The sequence below is a fragment of the Rhea americana genome, unplaced genomic scaffold (genome assembly GCF_003343005.1).
Source record: "Rhea americana isolate MKP2758 unplaced genomic scaffold, rheAme1 scaffold_65, whole genome shotgun sequence".
In the NCBI taxonomy this organism is placed as follows: domain Eukaryota; kingdom Metazoa; phylum Chordata; class Aves; order Rheiformes; family Rheidae; genus Rhea; species Rhea americana.
In genome coordinates this window covers 1,230,567-1,249,445 of record NW_028186812.1, presented here as the reverse complement: position 1 = coordinate 1,249,445, position 18,879 = coordinate 1,230,567, and the positions used below count along the sequence as shown (strand labels likewise).

The 18,879-nt window shown below is 40.8% G+C and overlaps 1 protein-coding gene across 4 annotated transcripts in view; it reads left to right on the top strand.

Annotated features, from left to right (window-relative positions):
• STARD13 (StAR related lipid transfer domain containing 13) overlaps positions 1–18,879 on the top strand; it is a 305,799-nt gene that overhangs the window by 174,010 nt on the left and 112,910 nt on the right. Inside the window, exon 1 of one of the 4 annotated variants that reach the window (XM_085320653.1) lies at positions 7,460–7,729. The exons of the other annotated variants lie outside the window; for them this stretch is intronic. Coding sequence (XP_085176779.1) covers positions 7,561–7,729 — 169 coding nt within the window. The 5' untranslated portion in view covers positions 7,460–7,560. Of the gene's footprint in view, positions 1–7,459; positions 7,730–18,879 lie in introns of those variants that run through there. 4 annotated transcript variants of the gene reach the window in all.

Here is an 18,879-nt window from a genome sequence, read left to right as displayed (position 1 = left end):
TTGAGTGCTTTGGCAGAGAAGGTCTGTCACCTGCAGTGTCTTCCCCTCGTGTGACCTCTGCATTGAACTCTACTTATTCTCCATTTATTATCCCACTTTTTTTTTCTGAATTTACTGTTGAGAATTGTTGTCTTTAGGGACTTCACACCGCAGGATGCTGACTATTCTTGGCTGGATTTGGGCATCAGGTGAGCATGTGAACAGTTCAGCTGAGGCCAGGGGAATCTATATTCACATGCTGGCACAGTTTGACTGAGAAAAAATGCTGTGGTTAAAACCGAACAGGAGTGAGACCATGATGCCTAAATTAGCAGCCAGGGACCAGACCGACCGACTGACCACTTGCACAACGTTATGCATGGGACCGGCACGCCTGGTCCCCTCCATGTCCCCTGGGTGAACAGATGGAGTGGGACGGGGCCACCCTCTGCGGTCTTCGTGATGGCTGGTGGCCACGGGCTTAGGGCTCCTGAGCGGCRGGACAAGAGGGCACGAGGAGGCTGCTTCAGGGCAGCACCGGCTGCTCCGCAGGCCCCAGCCACAGACCGCAGCAGGGGTTATTTTGATGCGCTTAAGCCGAAGCAGCCCAGCTAAGGTTGCCCTTTTTAAGCAGTACATGGGGTGTGTGCAGGCTGGTTAGTTTGTACGAGAATACAGAACAGCCACRCGCGGCCAGACCGCAGGTCCTGCTAATCTCATAACGGTGTCTGCCAGTAGCAACTATTCAGGGAAAACAGCGAACACTAGAGCAAGCGTACAGTGGTAGTGTATACCTTGCATGCCTTACCACGTCCATGTGGCTTAGGGACTTCTTCAGCCACAATTTTTTTTTCAATAGTCCTTGACAGATTTTTCTTTCATGAATTTACCTAGCCTTTTTTTGAACTCTTCTACCTTTTGGCAGCCATGGCATCATCTGGCAACGAGCTTCAAGGTTTATCTATGCATAGTATGAAGAAATATTTCTGTTCATTTGCTTTGAACCTGCCCCATAGTGATTTCACTTGCTGTTCCCTACTAACTGTGAGGAAAGAACCTAGAATTGCTGAGTGATAGGCACACCTTTATAAGAACATAATGATGTTTGTTGTTTTGTTCTCAATTACTTTTTTCTAACAAGTTTGAAATCCTGCTTTTTTCTTCTTTCCTGCCAAACATTTGTATGGACTTTTTTGTAAACCTCTCCAAGATCTATTTCCTCAGTGACAGTGGATCCTTTAATTCTGTCATTGTGCCCTGTGTATCGTTAGGGTGATTCCCCCCCCCCCCAGTACATTTGTCAACACTCAAAAACTCCAGTTTTAATGCCTACTCAATTAATATTATAAGAACCTTGAGCATTTCCAACCAATTTTTATTTTGAATTCTAGGCTAATTTATTATCATCACTAAATGTTGTCACCTTACTACTCAGTCCCTTTAAAAAATCATTGCTGGATATAACAGGTCCCTGTGCTAACCTCCATGGGATTCCACTGGGAACCTCACACCACTGTGAAAATGGAGTATTTATTACTACTTTTGTTTCCTATCTTTTAAGCAGCCATTAAGCTACAAGTGGCCTTTTCCTTTTTATCCCTGGTAGCTGAGTTGTTAGAGGATATTGTTGGAAGCTTTTTCAAAATCTGAAAACATCATGTCAACCATATGATCCTGTTAAAAACAGGTTTAAAAAAAAACAGATTTTAGGCATTTACCTCTACAAAAAACGGGCTAATTTTCCACCATTGTATCATAATTATACACTTTTAATAATTCTGTTCTTTGTTACAGTTTGTCCCAATTCTTCCACCACAGACTGTAGACTTTCATTCCTTAAATTCCATTTGAAGCCCCTTTTTGAAAAGTACATCATATTGCTGCTTTCCATTTCTCTGAAGGGAAGTCATTTTAAGCCATGAATTAAATCTCACCACTGACAGTGTGGTAATTTTATATCTGAGCTCCTTTAGGACTTTGGTGTGACCCATTCAGTCCTGAAGATTTGTACATTTTATTGACTTGACATCCCTGATTCACTCCAGGGGAATATTGATGTGAGGAATCAGTTCAGCTTTCTTGCCATGATTTCATCATCCTGGGTTTTTGTATTTGTCCTTATTTCTGTAAACTGAGGAACTTGCTTTGGTGGTTGGTGGGACAGTTGTCAGCCTTTCCCCCTGGCCATCCTTTATGCCTATAAACATATCACTCTTGTACGGGGCGTGTGTATCGTGCCTAATCCTCTGCTTATATTAGAGCTGCCTTCTGTGGTTTGGCCAGTCCGCTAATGCTTTAATAATCAGGAGATACATTTTATAGTGGTACTTCCACTAAACATGTGGTTCTTAAAATACAACTGGATAATCCTCTTATGCTAGAACTGGGGCACTAAAACAGAGTAAGGGGATATATTGTACCATTCAGAAGCCCCTTTTCCTGGTTTGAAGTTTATCAAGGGTGTCTAGAAGCCCCTCTTTCATGCACAAGAAAACGTCTTGTTTAACAGTACTCATTTTTAAAACTCACTATCAGTTGACGTAGCAGCTGACTTGCCTCCAAAACACATTGGTATCAGGCTTTCCAATTAAACAATTCTCTGTTGTAACACAGTGCAGCTATTAGCCTTTTCCATCCTGCTTCCCAGCCACGTTGAAAYCTTCTAGAAACTCTTTTCCTTTTGCCCCATTGCAATTTGTGTCCCCCCCTAGACAAGCTCCCCGCAACGGCCTCAGGAAGATGTGAGACATGCTGGTGTGACAGAGTGAAGAATTTCTGGCTGCTGTAGAAATCCCGCTGGTTTGTGCCATGTACAATCTAGTTTGCAGCCTGTATTAATCCCTGCTCAGCTCTCAAAGGAATGCTAGTGTTCAAACATAAAATATTTTTTCCTAAATAGTAGGCAGTGAACTTCTGCTTTTAAAAATCCCAATTACAGAAATAGRATTCAAAACATGTGGACTAAGTAAAACCCTCATCACAAACACAGCTTTGAGCGCTGCCACAAATGACATTTTTCCCTTTCTAAATTTGAAAAAGGAGGAATTACCTGCTGTTAGTGTATCAACTGCTGTGCAGGCATCTGTAAAAGCAGAAGTAAGTAAGAAATTGTGTAGGATATCCTAGTTATAGCTAAAATTCAGTAATGAAATATTCCTAGACCTACGKAACTATATAGAAGGGAATCCGGAGATCAACATGTTAAAAGCAAATGCCTGATTTTTTTTTTTTCCTGTGACTTGAAAACAGAGTTTCCGGCTTCTTATAGCTACATGTCATTAATGTTAATAACACCTGTGCCACTCCAGTGATTAGGAAACACTGTTGTTCTCATAGCACTCGTGCTTTCAAATGAAGAGAAGCCATCAAGCTGCCATTTAATCTTAGATACGATACAGCAAGATAAGTGTGACTAACAATAAAAGGGAAACGGGTCAGAGCAGTGAGATCAAGTGACTGATTATTGTGTGAGAACTGTAGGTTAAATATGAGCCAGAAGAACTTTGTGTTGTGTACAATATCATGAACCTATCTCACAGTTAATTAGAAGAGGCACATTAAAAAAAAAGTGAGTAAGTCCTATTGTATATGTAGATAGAATTGGGAATGTGCCAACTCTCTCACTTTGCCCTCARCTACCCCCGGGCTATAGTGTTGTCTCGTGTGGGACAGTGTTATTCTAAAGCTAGGCTGGAAGTTGATGTACAATCTCACAGTCCGGTTTTGTTCAGAAAAGCTGGTTGTAAGTGGATAGTTATCAAATATACTTCAGAGCTTCTAGCATACCCTGTGCTGTTTTCTCCATCTTATTATAGTATCCCGCTTTCAGGAAAATGGAAGCACATCTGAAGTATTACCTATGATCCTTTGGTATGTGTGAGTAGCCCTGGGGACAGGCTTTTTCTGCAAATAGTTTACTCTTCCCCCCTCACCCCGAATGCAATTTCAATGATAAAAGGAGGAAGAGAAACATAAAAATTAATGAACAGAAAAACAAATATTCATGCAGTTCCAGCTATGACAAGTACACGGCCTTGCATTGACGTTGTTGGTTACACTGGTGCTTCAACGCTGTGCTGGTTTCAGTAGCACTGTGCTATATTAAGACGCCCTTAAGTAAAGCTTCCTGATCTGCCAGAGAGTTTCAGTATGCATCAAATTAGTGTTTGTTGTGGCAGATGTCTAGCTGTGAAGTATACTGTAATTCCAAATGCAGGTATTTCTGATTCAGATTAAAAAAAAAATACTGGTTTCAGATGTCCATGTGCCAAAGTTCCCATGCAGCCTTTGTAAAATGCACAGAGAATCTTGCAGCATGTAACTGCTTTTATCAGAGGTACATTAGCATGAAGTCCAACATCACTCTATGAAATCTTCCAGGATCCCTCTGTAGTTTAAACTGAAATATTAATTAGCTGTGTTRCATAGTTGTAACAGCTTAGGCTTCTGCAGTACTTTTTATCTGAAAGACTGGTGGCCAAAGGTGTTTGCTCGTTTGAATGACAGGTTTATGCATTTTTGAAAATAAATGGTGAATGGCAAGATAGTCACTGAATGAGGAGACAGTCATTTTGGAAGTATGTAACCAGGACCTCGTCTTTCCTCCACTGTACACAAATAGAAGTACAGGAGCTTTAAAATGAGCCCTGAAAGACCAGCTAACTCTTGTTGTTTCTTGTTTTATTTGACTACTATGTAAGTGCTGGAGTATAGCCAAAGAATTCAGGCTGAGAAGAGGCACCACTTCGCAGTGCTATGCATGAAGCAGCCCTGCAGTCTGAAATTGTGTTTTGGCCCTAGTGCCCGGGAAGCAGTGAAATGCATTGCCCTGCAGTGGATGCTCCTCTGCTCCTCCTGCTGCTCTTTGGGACAGGGTGAGTTACAAGGGCAGGTCCCAGATTGCCCCTGTTCCTGCCACCTGCTTGGCCAGGAGCAAGTGGGAATGCTGGGCAGCCAGATGAGGCACCTGAGCATCACTCTGTGATACAAGGATATAACAGGACTCACTGAGAACTTAGTTCTGAGTGCATCTTTTCCCTAGTTAGGACCTTGACTGAGGCTATTGCCTTAGTTTTTGGTTTTTTTGGTCTAGCTTTTTAAGCATTAAATTTCTATTCAGCTGGTTCCAAGTCTCTGGAAGTATTGCAAGGAGCAGTATAAAATCCCATTAATTGAAAAAGTGTATGTATTTTCCAAAAGAAAAAGAAAATTTATATGAAAATTCAAAGCAAGTGCTGTGACATGTTAATTGCTTTTTTCATTAGCAATAGCATTTTGTAAGGAAAATTAGATCAAAGAACTAAATGCCATCAGGAGTGGCTTACTCAAATAAAAAATTCTCGTAATGGTGGTAATGTCTGTTTGGATGAATATTGTASATATTGTTGACATTCAGGAGTCTCTGGGATATTTATTCTTCAAAAGACAGCAGATGAGTGGTTGACACACTGACTTTTCCCAGGCAGGACAAGCAGGGATGGCATCCGTAACCATCCCTTTCCTCACTTGTCACGTCTTCTCCCACTCACGTCTTGGCTGCTCTCCTTCCTCCCAGCTGCACACAGCAAAGGAGGGAAGAAATGGGCAATTCCTCTTCTCTGGCTACAAATGACCAAAATGTACCTAAGCCTGTTTGGGAGTATAGAYGGTCACAGCACTACATAGGTTGTTTTGCATTCGAAGTCGCTCCTGTGTATCTCAGACAAGACCACACAGCCACACCTGGAGAAGCGTACAGCAAACACAGAGCTCGCGGGTGGCAGGGCATGGCGCTAACAGGAGGTGTCATCCTAGAGTATTCACTTTAAATTTCTAGCACCCAGAATTATATTTTTCCATTTTACTGCATTGCAAAAGTCTTGTGTCGATCGTGAGTAAAATGCGTAATATGTAATGACAGTAGATTGTATCATTTTGTCCCGTGGGAGCCTCCATGTTCCCAGGCAGCATCTCAGTGTGGTTTGAGGGAAAGCGCCAACGCCATAGCCCTGGTCCTTGTCGGCAGCGAGAAGAGAGCTCAGCTGCGTGAGGGCGAGCCACGCCACACCATCGCCCTCCAGGCCACAGCACAGTTTGGGCCTCTTCGTTGGCCAGTACGGACATAGACGGTCATGTTGTCCCAGGTGGAGACCTGCCCGGGTGGGTGGGCTGGAGGTCGGGGAGGCGGACAGCACCGTGGGCTGGAAGGAGGGTTCAGCCTCTCCCGGGGGGGACTGCCGGCACCGCAGCCAGCGGTCGGCTCCCCCTCCCTCCGCGTGCCGCCGGCCCGTTTGAGAGCAGCGCAGAGTCGGCCGCATGGTTCGCAAGTGGTGCAGGGAGCTGCCAGCAGCTCCCCCATCCCTCCCCTTGTGCGGTGAAAACGCCTCCCCACACCTGCGCCTCCCCTCCGCTCCCGTACGAATTGCAGCGTGCGCTGTTCGGCCACGGGGTGAGTGAGTCTTCCAAGTCTTTCCCATTTCCAGTGTTGCGATTCCCTGAGATGGCTCTCCRGTGGTGTGAAAGTGTGTCCTCCGTGTCAGTGGTCACATCAGAGGCTGTCTCCATCGCGAAGCTCGCTGGCAGGAGTTCTGCTTTCTTAGGAATGAGCTTATGCTAGATGTGCACTAGACCAAAATGCTGATATTTTAAAGTGTTTTGAAAAATCAATTGACTGACATGCTAGAGCATTTTCTGTATTATTCTCTGTATTGTTTCACTCAGATTTGCTACTAGAATGCTGATAAAAATGGCAATGTTTTGCTTCCATTTCATTAGTGGAAGAAATATCAAATTTTAAAAATGCAGTGGTTGATATGTAAAACTGATGCCCCTCTGTCTGCTAAAGAAGAAAAAATAATATGTTGGGGGACCTGAAGAACCAAGAACCTCTCTATCCTCTTCCTTTCTTTCACATTGTTAGTGGTTCCCAGTAAGGCTAATACTAGGGAATCTTGCGTTTTGTTTACTATTGCTGTGTGCCTGCTGCTAAGCTATTTTTTTTTTTTTTTTGCTCTCTTTGGAAGGGCTTCATTTGTTCCGGTGCTCGTTGTACTGTGTGGCTTTGGGATTCAGACAGCCTGTCCCTAARTGGTCTTTTTCTTGGCAAATCGCAATATGATTTTTAGAAAATTAGCAAGGGCACCTTCTCAAGAGATGAGTAGGCAGCTGTGTGGCACGGAGCAGAGGAGGAGAAGGTTTTCCACAGCCCTGCATAATAAGGAGCTTTGCAGTCTGAAATAGGTATTCCTGAACGGCTCGAACTTTTTCTTTTTCCAAAACGGTCCTTTGCAGCTAGTCAGCGCTTAGTAAGCTCGGAAGCTCGTCCTTTGCCTTGGACACTGTGCGGGACTGTAGCTGCTCGGCAGCCTCTGCGTCCCTGCTAGGCGCAGGCACTTTCCCATGCTGTACTTGGAGCGATTGGCCCTCTCGGATCATGTGGGAGCAGCTGGAATCCTGAGTTGTAGCTTTTGGCACTCCTTTTTCTTTTAAAGCGCTTGCTCCTTTCAGCTCCCTAGGGCTTGTTGCCTCCCTCCCTTCATTACCCTGATTATAATCTGGAATAGCCATACAGGAGACCGAAGGAGCGATTTTAAAGGAGCAGAGATGTTTAAGCAGGTGTCCAGGACTCCAGGCACAGGCTGCTACTATCTAAATTCCCTGTCACCTGAGGGCCAGGAGATGTACGTACGATTCGATCAAACGGCCAGGCGCCCTCCCTACAGGATGAGCAGGATTCTCGCACGTCACCATCTGCTGACGAAAATTCAACAAGGTGAGTTACTGGCAGCAGCTCCTCTTAGCCTGTCCCTGTTATAATATCTGTAGGTCCACATTTTCGAACTAGGACATATTTTAATGCCTCCAATTGCAGGCTCCTTTCCTTTATGCATTCTGGACTAATCTTGACTCAAGTCACAGTTTGAAAAGCTCATTCATAACTTTCTGTTCCTGTGCAGTGTACGTATGGACATATACACAGAGAGCGGAACAGGGAGCGCTAGTGCATGATTAGCCATTTAACTTTATTATCTTTTAATCATAAACCAAGCAGTAGCTTCGGTGCTGAAGTTCGTCTTTTCTGGCTTGAATAGCAGCTGCTGACATCAGTACGCCCGCTCCTGCTGCTGCAGGTAAAACCTGCCTCTAGTAAAAGGCAGAGAAGAGGTGACCATCCAATTAAAAGCAGAGAAGTGCAGACCAGCTGGAAGAAGGCAGCCCAGGCAGCATTCTTGGGAAACAAGCGTGTGTAACTGTCAGAGGATTAGAAAACTTGTCACATGTCCTTAAAGATAATTGCTGACTTGGCTTTCTGCAACTGTTTATACATTTATCCAACCAGCCATTACAGACATATTGATTTTCCTTTTCTGAAATATATAGCTACAGTGCTGAGGCTAAGTACCTAAATACAGATTGGCTTCAAGACAAATGCTTTGGCCTGTATATGCAATTTAGAAACAAATCATCTAGAGAATCTGTAAAGCAAAGATAAAAACATAAAAGCCAACTTATGCTGATTTTTCTAGATTAAAAAGCAAATCAATACACAGTAGAATCCTGTTTCCAAGAGTATCAGTTTCCAAAAGAGTTGCGGTACTACACTCAGAAAAAGAGAAAGAAAATATAATGCATTTTGCCTCCACTCTCACCTGCTTCCCTCTCCCCCCCCCCGCCCCCCAATCTGCAAGATAACCATTTCTCAGGCAGTCGTCGTCGTGACAGCTTACAAAAATATGTTTGATTCTGCTAACTAGGAACAGTCAGAGATTTAACATTGTTTACTGYCTGTATCTGGAATATATTGCAGAAGTTAGTCTGAGCTTCTAAACAGCAGCAATCAAACAGAATGGCTATTTCTGCATGTTGCTTTCAAGTAAGACTCTTTGTATATGTAGCTGTCAAACTCTGGCAAGAGTACAGGAATATAATGATGAAACTTTTATTGAGTTTATAAAGAAAACAATACATGTTGCTTTGGCCAGCTTTTAAATAAGATGAAAAAGATAGTTTCTGTGGCAATTAGGAAAAATGCCGTTGTTTACAACGCAGTCTCAGGAACTGGTCATGTTTGAAGGATACTGGTCCTCACTACAGCTCTGATTTCAGGAAGGATATTATGTCATTCTGTGTACCCAGTGTACAGCCTTSATTGAATGGAAAGAAAAGGTAATTTATTTCTCTTCAGTTTTATTTGAAAATACTTCAGGCACACTGTTAGACCAACTTAATTTTCCAGCATCAGATACTGATAAAATTCTTCAGCAYGCCTCCTTTACCTGTCTTCAGTACTGTGTGACTTTGTGTCGTGGAGCTCGTGTGCGTGTCAGCTGCACCTAGAGAGCAACAGCTGCCAAAAAGTCATTCAGCAGTGCTGCTGTGTTCAAAAGTTATGYTGATTTTAGGTGCCTAACTTGTAACACTGAAATTGAGGATTTAGTTRAAGTGCTGCGTACACTTACTCTGAAAACCTGATCATTTTACTTAGCCTTGACTAGATCATGCAGTGATGGAGATATCTCAGTCCTGTAGTCACTTTTGAAAATGAAAGCACTAAATACCAAGATTGCTTGAGAGGCTATGTGGTAGGATAAACCGGTATTTCTCAGTCCTAACTTTTTTGTCTGCAGTTTGATACATGGATGATCAGTACAAAAAAAATCYGCTACTCTGCTGCAGTTTGCCAGTATGTCCCATACAAAGTTGTAGGAATTATTATTTGTATAGTGCTGTGATGATGTGATATGTTACAGTTTAGTATATACCCATACTGTAGGAAGGAGGTTTATGTTTTCAGTATTACTGGGAATATACTGTTGCTTCCTTCATTTATTTAATTTATAGAAAACTGGGGGCAGAGTCCTCAGTTGGTTAACCAGTTGGTTAAGTGCCAATTCTTTATCAAAAATGAAATTATATGCACATATAGGTGCCAATGTGTGTGTCTGAGCCTCTATGCAGGAATATACATGTCTAATAGAGAGTCACAGACAAGGTACCCATTTTTTTCAGCAGTGACCCAAGTAATAAATAATAATTTTGATATAAATAGCTGTATTAGGTATACCAAAAAAAGCATGTCTAGATGCTGTAATTCAGCCTGAAACCTCTAGTTTACACTCTGGATTGAATCTTAGGCCCATCTGAGTTACTGATAAGACTTTCCCTGAGGTTCATTGGGTCAGTATGTCACCACCTGCGCTGCCCTGTTTAGACGGCCAGAAATACGAGGCTGGGACAGGCTGGATTTTGTAGCACACAGTGCAGTAGTCATCTGTAACTGGAAATGCTACTACTTAGGCAGAGTTATTATAATACAGATTGAGACGTCACCCCTTCCATTTAGAGAAAAGTGAGTTTGATGAGATTGACAGGAGTGATTAGTTGGTAATGAAGGGCCACAGAACAACTTACTAGGAATATATTTAAATCAGGAGGTGCAAGATGAAAACCAAAACTTGCTTTTAGTGGCCCAATTCAGTAAAGCATGAAATCATTCTTTAGTCCCCCTGAATTCATATGGCATTGAATCCTACMGTTTAAGGCCAGAAGACATCATGAAGACAATGCAGCTTGAACCCTGCTACCACAGCTCCTATGTTCGGACCCCCCCCAATCTAATCATCCTTTGAATTGCAGCATATGTTTAGAAAAACATCCACTCTTCATCTTAAAATCACTGAAATGGTGAACCTTGTATGGTTAATTGCTCTCCTGAGAAGAGACCTGCCACATATTTAAGAGCTAAGCTGCCTTGGGGCTTGTTTGAATAGCTGCTCTCTACTTYTTGTGCAGATATTTTTCAGTTGCAGAATTTCAAACTATAGACACYCTCACTAGTAAATACTGAAGATTTTACACCAGGGACGTTTTTCCTAATTCAAAAAAAATGATTTACAAAGAAATTTATATGAAGCAGTCAAAACTTCTGTTCCAGGGTACAAGCCTGATTCACTAATGCAGTGTAATACTAAGTGTTGCACACACTTTCAGCTTTAAGTCATTAGTACTTTTCTAAATGGTGCTGAATTACTCTATCAGATTGTGCAATACAGCTTTTCTTCCTCCTTTAAAAACATGTTTGCTGAAGAAGCTTTCCTTTGTGTTTTCCTTTGGTGTCAGTTAAAAATAAACTAAATGAATCATTCTTGGAATGACGTTTTTTAATCATTTCTAAAAAGAAAACCACCACAAGGGAAATGAAATGAACTAGACTGGTATTTTAATCAGATCATACTTTAAAAGTCCTAAATATTTGGTTTATGTTCACCACTGACTCCTTGAGGCAGAATTATGTGGTGGCCTGTGAATGTGAGTAGTAATTATCTGTCTGATATTAAATAGGTATTTTCAAAATGTAACCTTTGATGATTCCCTTTCCCCTATAAGCCCGTTAGTTTCCATGCTGAGGGGGACACATGCCTCGGCATAAAGGAACAGGGTGTAGCACGCTTGGTCTGAAGTATTTATTCAAACTGTGTATGCAGTAACTGTATGAGAATTCATTAATGATTACTCATGTTCTCTTTAAATAAATAAGGTGGTGACTGTCAAGAATTTATATTACGTGAGTCACAAAGTTGTTATTTCTTTCTGACTGCGTGTCTAAATACAGTGCAGAACAGAAAATTTTWAAAAAGTAGTTGTAGGCAAAAAATAATGGATTAAGACTGTACTCTGAAAATGTTAAAGTGAAATCACTGACTATCCAGCACAAGCATAGTGTAATTCCGCCCCTGCATAGTTAGGCAGCACTGTCAAAGGAATTCAAGGAGTTTGTCCACATTCATCTACAGCAGAATTTCATTCCTAGCCTGTGAACTTTCAGTAAGAAAATAATACAAAGGAAAACTAAAACTAAGGTGAATTCCTGTTGTCAGTGAGTAAATTCCTATCCACAATGAGAAATGCTGTATGATTTCTCTCAGTTAATGTCCACGGGCAGGAGTAGTATGAGTCTTTCATCAGAATGGTCTCAAAGCACATCAGAACTTTTCAAGGCAATATGTCTGTTCAGCGTTCAGCAGATGTTTTATAGTACTCTATGTTGTAATTTCAGGATTGATCTTTTATGACTACTGTTACCTCTTTATCACCTGTGTTTGTCTGTTTAGAGTGAGCCTTAGAGGTACAAGCAAGTTCAGTTTTTCTGTCTATATGCTTCCCTTTGAAATGAGTTCACTATGTTTCATTCATCTAAGTATGACTGCATTTTATGGGGAGTGTTACAGAGGGATGTGAGTGACTTGGCAAAAATCTGTGCGTTTTAGGTGACTTTAAATCTGAACTGTTATACATAAGTCAAATCAAATATCACCAACAGCAATAGCTAAGCTATAATATAGTTCCATATAGTGCTCAAAAGGAGAACTTTGAAATCATGATAGTGAAAATGTTGGAGTTCTAATCTGCATTAAAAAGCCTAGGTCACATTCTAGGTGTGATATAGGTGTATATATATATATACCTGTTCATTACTGGAGATGGAAAATAGGGTATGATAATGTAATTAAATCTGCAGTATTGTTCAAATATATAAGGAGGACAGAATGTGGTTGTTCAGAAAACCTGAACAGCAGCATTTCCCACGTTCTGGATGCTTGCCACCTTACCTTCACATTTCGTAACCTAATTGTCTGAACACAAGAAAGCAAAACAAAAACCAACAAGACTCAGCCATCATGTTAATGATACAAAACCTCGCTTAAGTCATCTCTGACCTGTGACATTGACCTCCTACTTCTCCAGCTGGCAGAGTAGCTACTGGCAATAGTTGTTTTTAGTTCCTACCTGTAAACCATTACAAGTGCAAGGAGATACTGCCTATAAACAGTTACTCCTAAGTGTTTGCTGCTAGCAGGGGAATGGAAAAGTATTCAGATGGTTCTACACCTACTGTCTATTTGACCTGTCCCAGTGTCATTTTGCTCCCTTTTAAACCTTCTGGACCTCATCCCCGTGGGCCCTCTGATCGCCTTCGACCCCCAGTGCACTCACCATGTTCCTGTCACTCCATTCCAACTCAGCACACTAAAAGGCAGAAGAAGACATTTCCCTGTAGTTCTGCTGCCAGGTCCAGGGTGGCACAAACTGGAAGAAACATCTTTAGCAGGAGAGCTGCCTTGCCATCTGTGACCAGGGCATGCCCCGTGGTCTGTGGAGGCAGCACATGCATGGTCCGGTGTAAGAGATGTGTGTGGGGCAGGAGCATGCCCAAGCAGATAACATCTTTGGGTCTGTTGGACTCTATCAGATTCTTGACTAAGCCYGTGAAAAATGATATTTTTACAGTATCTGAAAACTCCATTAAAAACTGACACTCTGCAACACATGAAGCCCTTCTTTGTTCCTTCCTGACACACTCTCATTCTTCAAGTCTCATGCTCAAATTCTTTCCCTAAAACATGGAGAAACTAGAATGTTTCCTTAGAATTGTAGAATTTCTTAAAAAAATAAATTTTGTTATGAACTTTGATAAACTTTTATTCAGAAATGGCTGAAGTATTTGTGCTGATTTTTCCACACAAAATACAAGAACATCTTGAGGGATATTTAGAACCTCAAAACATCCTGAAGTGTGTTTATAACATAAAAAAATACAAATGTCCAATGGAGAAAATTTCAGTCAGATAATTAAAGTTTTGAAACTGTGAGGTGGTGCTTCATAGAAAACAGGATATTTTAAAGGGAAGGACTGAAAAACCTTCGCCGGAGCAAGCAGAAATTTTCAAGAGATACTAAAGTTAGGACAAATTGGAAGATCATACTCACTTGCTGAACCAGAAATGATAAGCTTGATGTCAGTTACTAGCTATAATTCTATGGCCTGTGTGATACAAYAGATCAAAGTAAATAATAATAATAATGGTCCCTTCTGGCCTTATAACTTAACTGTCATTGAGACGGGTAGTTCTGCTGACATATGCAGATTAAACGCAGAGAAGGAAATCTTGGCTTGTCTTTTAAGTTAGAGGACCTTTGCTCTTGATTTCATTGAAAGCAGGATTTCAGCCAAGATGAAACCTAACTTGAGACATTTCTGTTTTGAAATTGTTGTGTTGAAATGAACAGCTGTAGTTATCTGCTGTCTGTCTTCTGTATTGTTCACTGAGGAGATTTTTATTTTTCAAATTAGTCCTGTTGATCAGTTGGAGCCAATAGTGTTAAAAGACGTGTGATCCAATAAATGCAAGATGTACATTCAGTAAATGGATCATTAGTATAATAATAATTTTTTTAGTTTAAATTTAGAGGAAGTGGTAAGTCAYTGGGATTTATAAAATGCTACATAACAGAAGTAAAATAAAAATTGCTCATGAAAACAGATTAATTAAAAGAATCTGAACATGACACTTTTGTTACTGGGAGACTGTCATGAGTGCATTTATACATAAATTCCTGAAAATAAAGTGCAGTATTTTTGCCTTGAGCACTATAAGTGTTAATTAAAAAATTCTGCAGTTTTAAATTCCAACCAGATAATATTTTTCTCTCTGGGCAATAGATCCTTATGGGCTTTTTCTTTTAGCTTTGGCTCAAAGGCTAACACTATGAAGTTGTTAATAGCGTCCTAGCCATAGTCATTGTTCTTACCTTACTTAAATCATAAAATATTAGTTCTCAGCCTCTTAGTTGCACCTTAGCAATTATATGAACTGTTTCATATCGGGTATAACGTGTATTTAGATTAGTACCTAAGCTGCTAACTGAAGAGAATAGGAAAGGAGCTGCCTTATAGTTAGGTTATTATACAATTGTCTGTAGTTGAGTTTCTTACACCTCATAGTAGCCACTTTATGGACAGARTACTGAATTATATGGCCTGTGGGCTTGATCCAGTATCTGCCATTTGTGTCATTTCTTATTTATTTACTCCTTTTATTCAAGTACTCAACTATTTGCAAGTCAATAAATCCTCATCTGCTTGCCTCATATGTGTACGTTTGCTTAAAAACTTGTTGAGTTTCTCCTCTCAGGTTCAGTTCACCAGGTCAGCTGAAGTTACTAGAGCAAATCATTGCCACACTACTGTGTACACTACAATATATGAGGGGAGAGAAGGGTTTGACCACCTTGAGCTAGAGTATTTTGCAACTATTGAAGAGCAGACAGCATGCGCAGAGACCTTCGGAGCATTATTGCTTAGTTGAAAAGAATGTGCATGACTCAGCGTGGAAACACGTTGTGGCTTTTCGTCTCCGATCTGTTACAGGGCTGAGGAGGTTAATTCAACTGGGAGAAGAGAAGCACTTCATAACGCTTCAGATTACATGGGGATTTTGACAAACATACACCCATTGATGTCCTTGTGATAAGTTTTGTGAACTCAGAGAAATAGTTAGTATGTTGAAGTAACTATCATCTGCCAAGCATGGAAGCTGCCTTGCTGGGACATACCAGACATTTTGCTTTCCACTCTTAAGTTCTTTGCCAAAGAAAGGCTCAGCTCTGAGATCAGCTTACTCAGATGAATCTTCCTCTGTATTTAAAGGAGGGCAAAATAATAAATCCTAATAATGTCAACTGGTAGTGTTTTAATGAGGTAGATGTTAGATGCCTTCAGCAGAAATTGCTCTCTCTTGTAATAGGATTGTGTTTGCAGGAACTTCTGTTTGTACAGGCAAAATTTTCAGGATCTGGAAGAAAAATCTGTACATTATTGTTGTCTCACTCATTCTCTGTATTTTTATTGTTGTCTCACTCTTTCAGTCCTAATGGCCTAAGGGGTACTGACTTTTTTTCCCTTAATGTGTCTAGTGTTTTTCATGGTTTATCTATTTTATTGATTACGCCATGCTTGTTTCTAGACCTCCATCATTTGAGTGGTTAAGGAGGAATAAAATACTAAGCAAAAGTGGGATCTTGAGAATTAATCCTAACTCTTAYACATTTTGTTCATTTCTCCCCCCTTCAAGAAAGAAAATTCCCTCAAAATYTGTCATCTTTCTGTTAGATTTCTCAGCTTCTATCTTGAAATCACACTTGCAGGAAAATATTACACCCTTGCATTAAGGAAAAACATTTCCTTAAGGGCTACAATACAGCTTTTACTGTCAAATATATCTGGAAGCTAAGAAGATAGTACAGTTTTTTTCTGCCATCTAACACTTTTATACAAGGTAGCTGCCAGTTCTGCAAAACTCCTGCGTATGTTCCTAAAGGGAGGGTGTCAAGGGGACAGGGACAACTCTTTACAGTTGTCCCATGTGACAGGACAAGAGGCAATGGGCAGAAATTGAACCACAGGCAGTTCCGCCTGACCGTGAGGGGGAATTTCTTCCCTGTGAGAGTGATGGAGCACTGGCACAGGTTGTCCAGAGAGGTTGTGGAGTCTCCTTCTCTGGAGATCTTCAAGGCCCGCCTGGATGCAACCCTGTCTAACATGCTCTAGGTGACCCTGCTGAGTGGGGAGGTTGGACTAGATGATCTCCAGAGRTCCCTTCCAACCTTACTGATTCTATGATTCTATGTCTGTACTGCTGAATTGGAAGGATGGGAGTTGAGCTGAGGTATTGAGGTATTGGATCCTGGACTGTCTACACTGATCCCCTGCTAGATGACTCCCTGGTTCTGTTTTGGCCTTCTCCAGCTAGCTCTACCTAAGTCAAATTTATTGGAGACAGGACTAGTCCAAGGTAGTGGGGACATGAGCCAAACAATGCCACTTGACTGTAAAATGAGGAATCTGGCTGTCTTTCATTTAGTAGTGTAAACATAACCACTCTTTCCGCTGCCACAAAAGATGCAAAGTGAAGAGAATCCGTGCTCCACAGCTCTAAAAATCTAAATATTAGTGTTTCTGTACTGTTTACTCCAAGAAARGTAAATGCTTCTTGTCACAATATACTTTTTAACATTAAAACTTTCCAAAGGGCATTTCAAAAGTAAACACATCTCATCGTGAATTGCCTTCCCATTTCTGCAGAAATACAGAAGTAAATTCTGTTAAAAAGCTGGTTGTTTAAAAGTTTTTCTCATTATTTCATACTGTAAAGTAGGCAGTTCACATTAGCTACCACAACCCCACTCTTCTTATTTTGAAATTAGTATGGAAATTTTGTGTAGAATCAGAATCTGACCAGCAAAGGCTACCTCAAATAATTTGAAAGTATTATATTTCCTAATAAATGCAACATTATTAAGCATCCATTCATGGAACTTTTCTAAAAGGCATCATGCTATTAAGTCCTTTTCACTTCAGGAAATGGAAGAACGATTAGTTTTTCCTAGTCTCCAACGGGTATGGGAGTGGGAGTCTGGACGAGACAGGACTCCTAGGCACAATGTGGCTTTTTCATAATACATTTGGCAAACTGGACGAAGCTAAGTTTTGTTTTGTCTCTTTAATTGCATCTGATGGTAGCAGCTGAATATCTAATCATTTTGTAACTTCAAAGATAATGGCTTTCTCTTCCTGCAAACATTTATCTGGGGGAAATAATCTAAAATCCAAAAGTTAATTCTTGGCACAGATAATGAGACAGTCAGTCCTTGAGGTTTTTTTTTTTATTATTATTTTTTATTTTTATACCTATATTTATATTTCTGATGACTTTAAAAAACTGCAGTTCTACCAACTTCACTTAGTTAAAAAGCTTTGGACTATATATGGCTTAAAAGTCCCATCATAATTAACAGGGTGAGATGTTCAGAACATAGTCCAGACAGCTCATTTGGCATTAAACCCTGCAAAAATCTGAGCCATTGCAGCAGAAGCTGCATTTCATACCACTGCCTGAGTAATGTATCTTGAATCGAATGATGCCGGYGGTGAATCCTGGCTTATGCTGGAGCCTTTCTTCATTCAGTGTTTCATGTCTAAAGCAAGAACTCTCTTCCTTCTGCCTTGAACRTTTGGGGGCTGGTTACTGATGACAGTTAAAACATCATGTGAATATTACTATGGTCCGAAGCGCTTGGCTATCTTTGGAGTTGAGGCTTTAATTCATCCCTGAGTTATTTGAGGCCATTCCTTCGCAGCAGCTCACAGTACTGACTTCATCCGCGGGCGGACTCTGGGTCGCAGCGAACTAAACAAGGCAACCGGGTGCCTTTGCCCTTGCACACCCAGYGTGCTCGGTGCACAGGGTTTTATCTGTTCAAACCTAGAATGATCCATTCATAAGCAGCTCTATTTTCAAGGAAAAGATTTCCGGTGACATTTTAATTCTATTTTATGTTGAACTATTTTTAGACTTTTCCTGCTGCCAGTCCTGTCAAATGCTTTGTGCCTTTTGAGTTTTAGCTGAATTGCATAATAAGCGTTTCAGCTCACAGTCGCATAATGGCAGTGTTGTTTGCTGAAAGTCTTGTTATTTAAAATGGTCTGTTATATTGTGATCAATTCTTTAGTTCTGTCCTCTGAAGTTCAAGAGAAAACAATTTCAGTTACTAAAAATGTTTTTAAAATTAAAATTATTATCAATAATACTTATTTTCTATGACATCAAGTTCTGAAAGTCTATTCAGGACTAATGAAGCAGGTGATCCATATTTTAAGGCAATAATCTGGCTTCTGACATCCATAGTGGAGTTGTTTATCTGGGTGAGAGAACTGGATTATTTCTCAGGGAAATTTCATACCCTTATTTGGATTATATGTTTATAAGGAGGGAGCCTTCACACCTCCTGTGTTTGTGGCAAGCTGGCAGCAGTCASAAGGTCTCGGGAAGAGTCTCTTATGGCAGAGTGTGAGCCCAAAGACACAACTGAGTTTTTATTTCCAGGCTATTTCATTATGTATGAAAAAACAGGTAATGATGTAAACTCCTTCCTCTCTGCACGTTTGATTCAGCTCCCACCTTGGACTGGTCGGGTAAGCTCAGTGAAAATGGACAGGCATAAAGCTTTGATACCTCCCCTTCTCTTTAGTCTTTTCTTTCATATTTCAAGATTTGAAATATGAAGGCTGAGGCGAGCAATGGG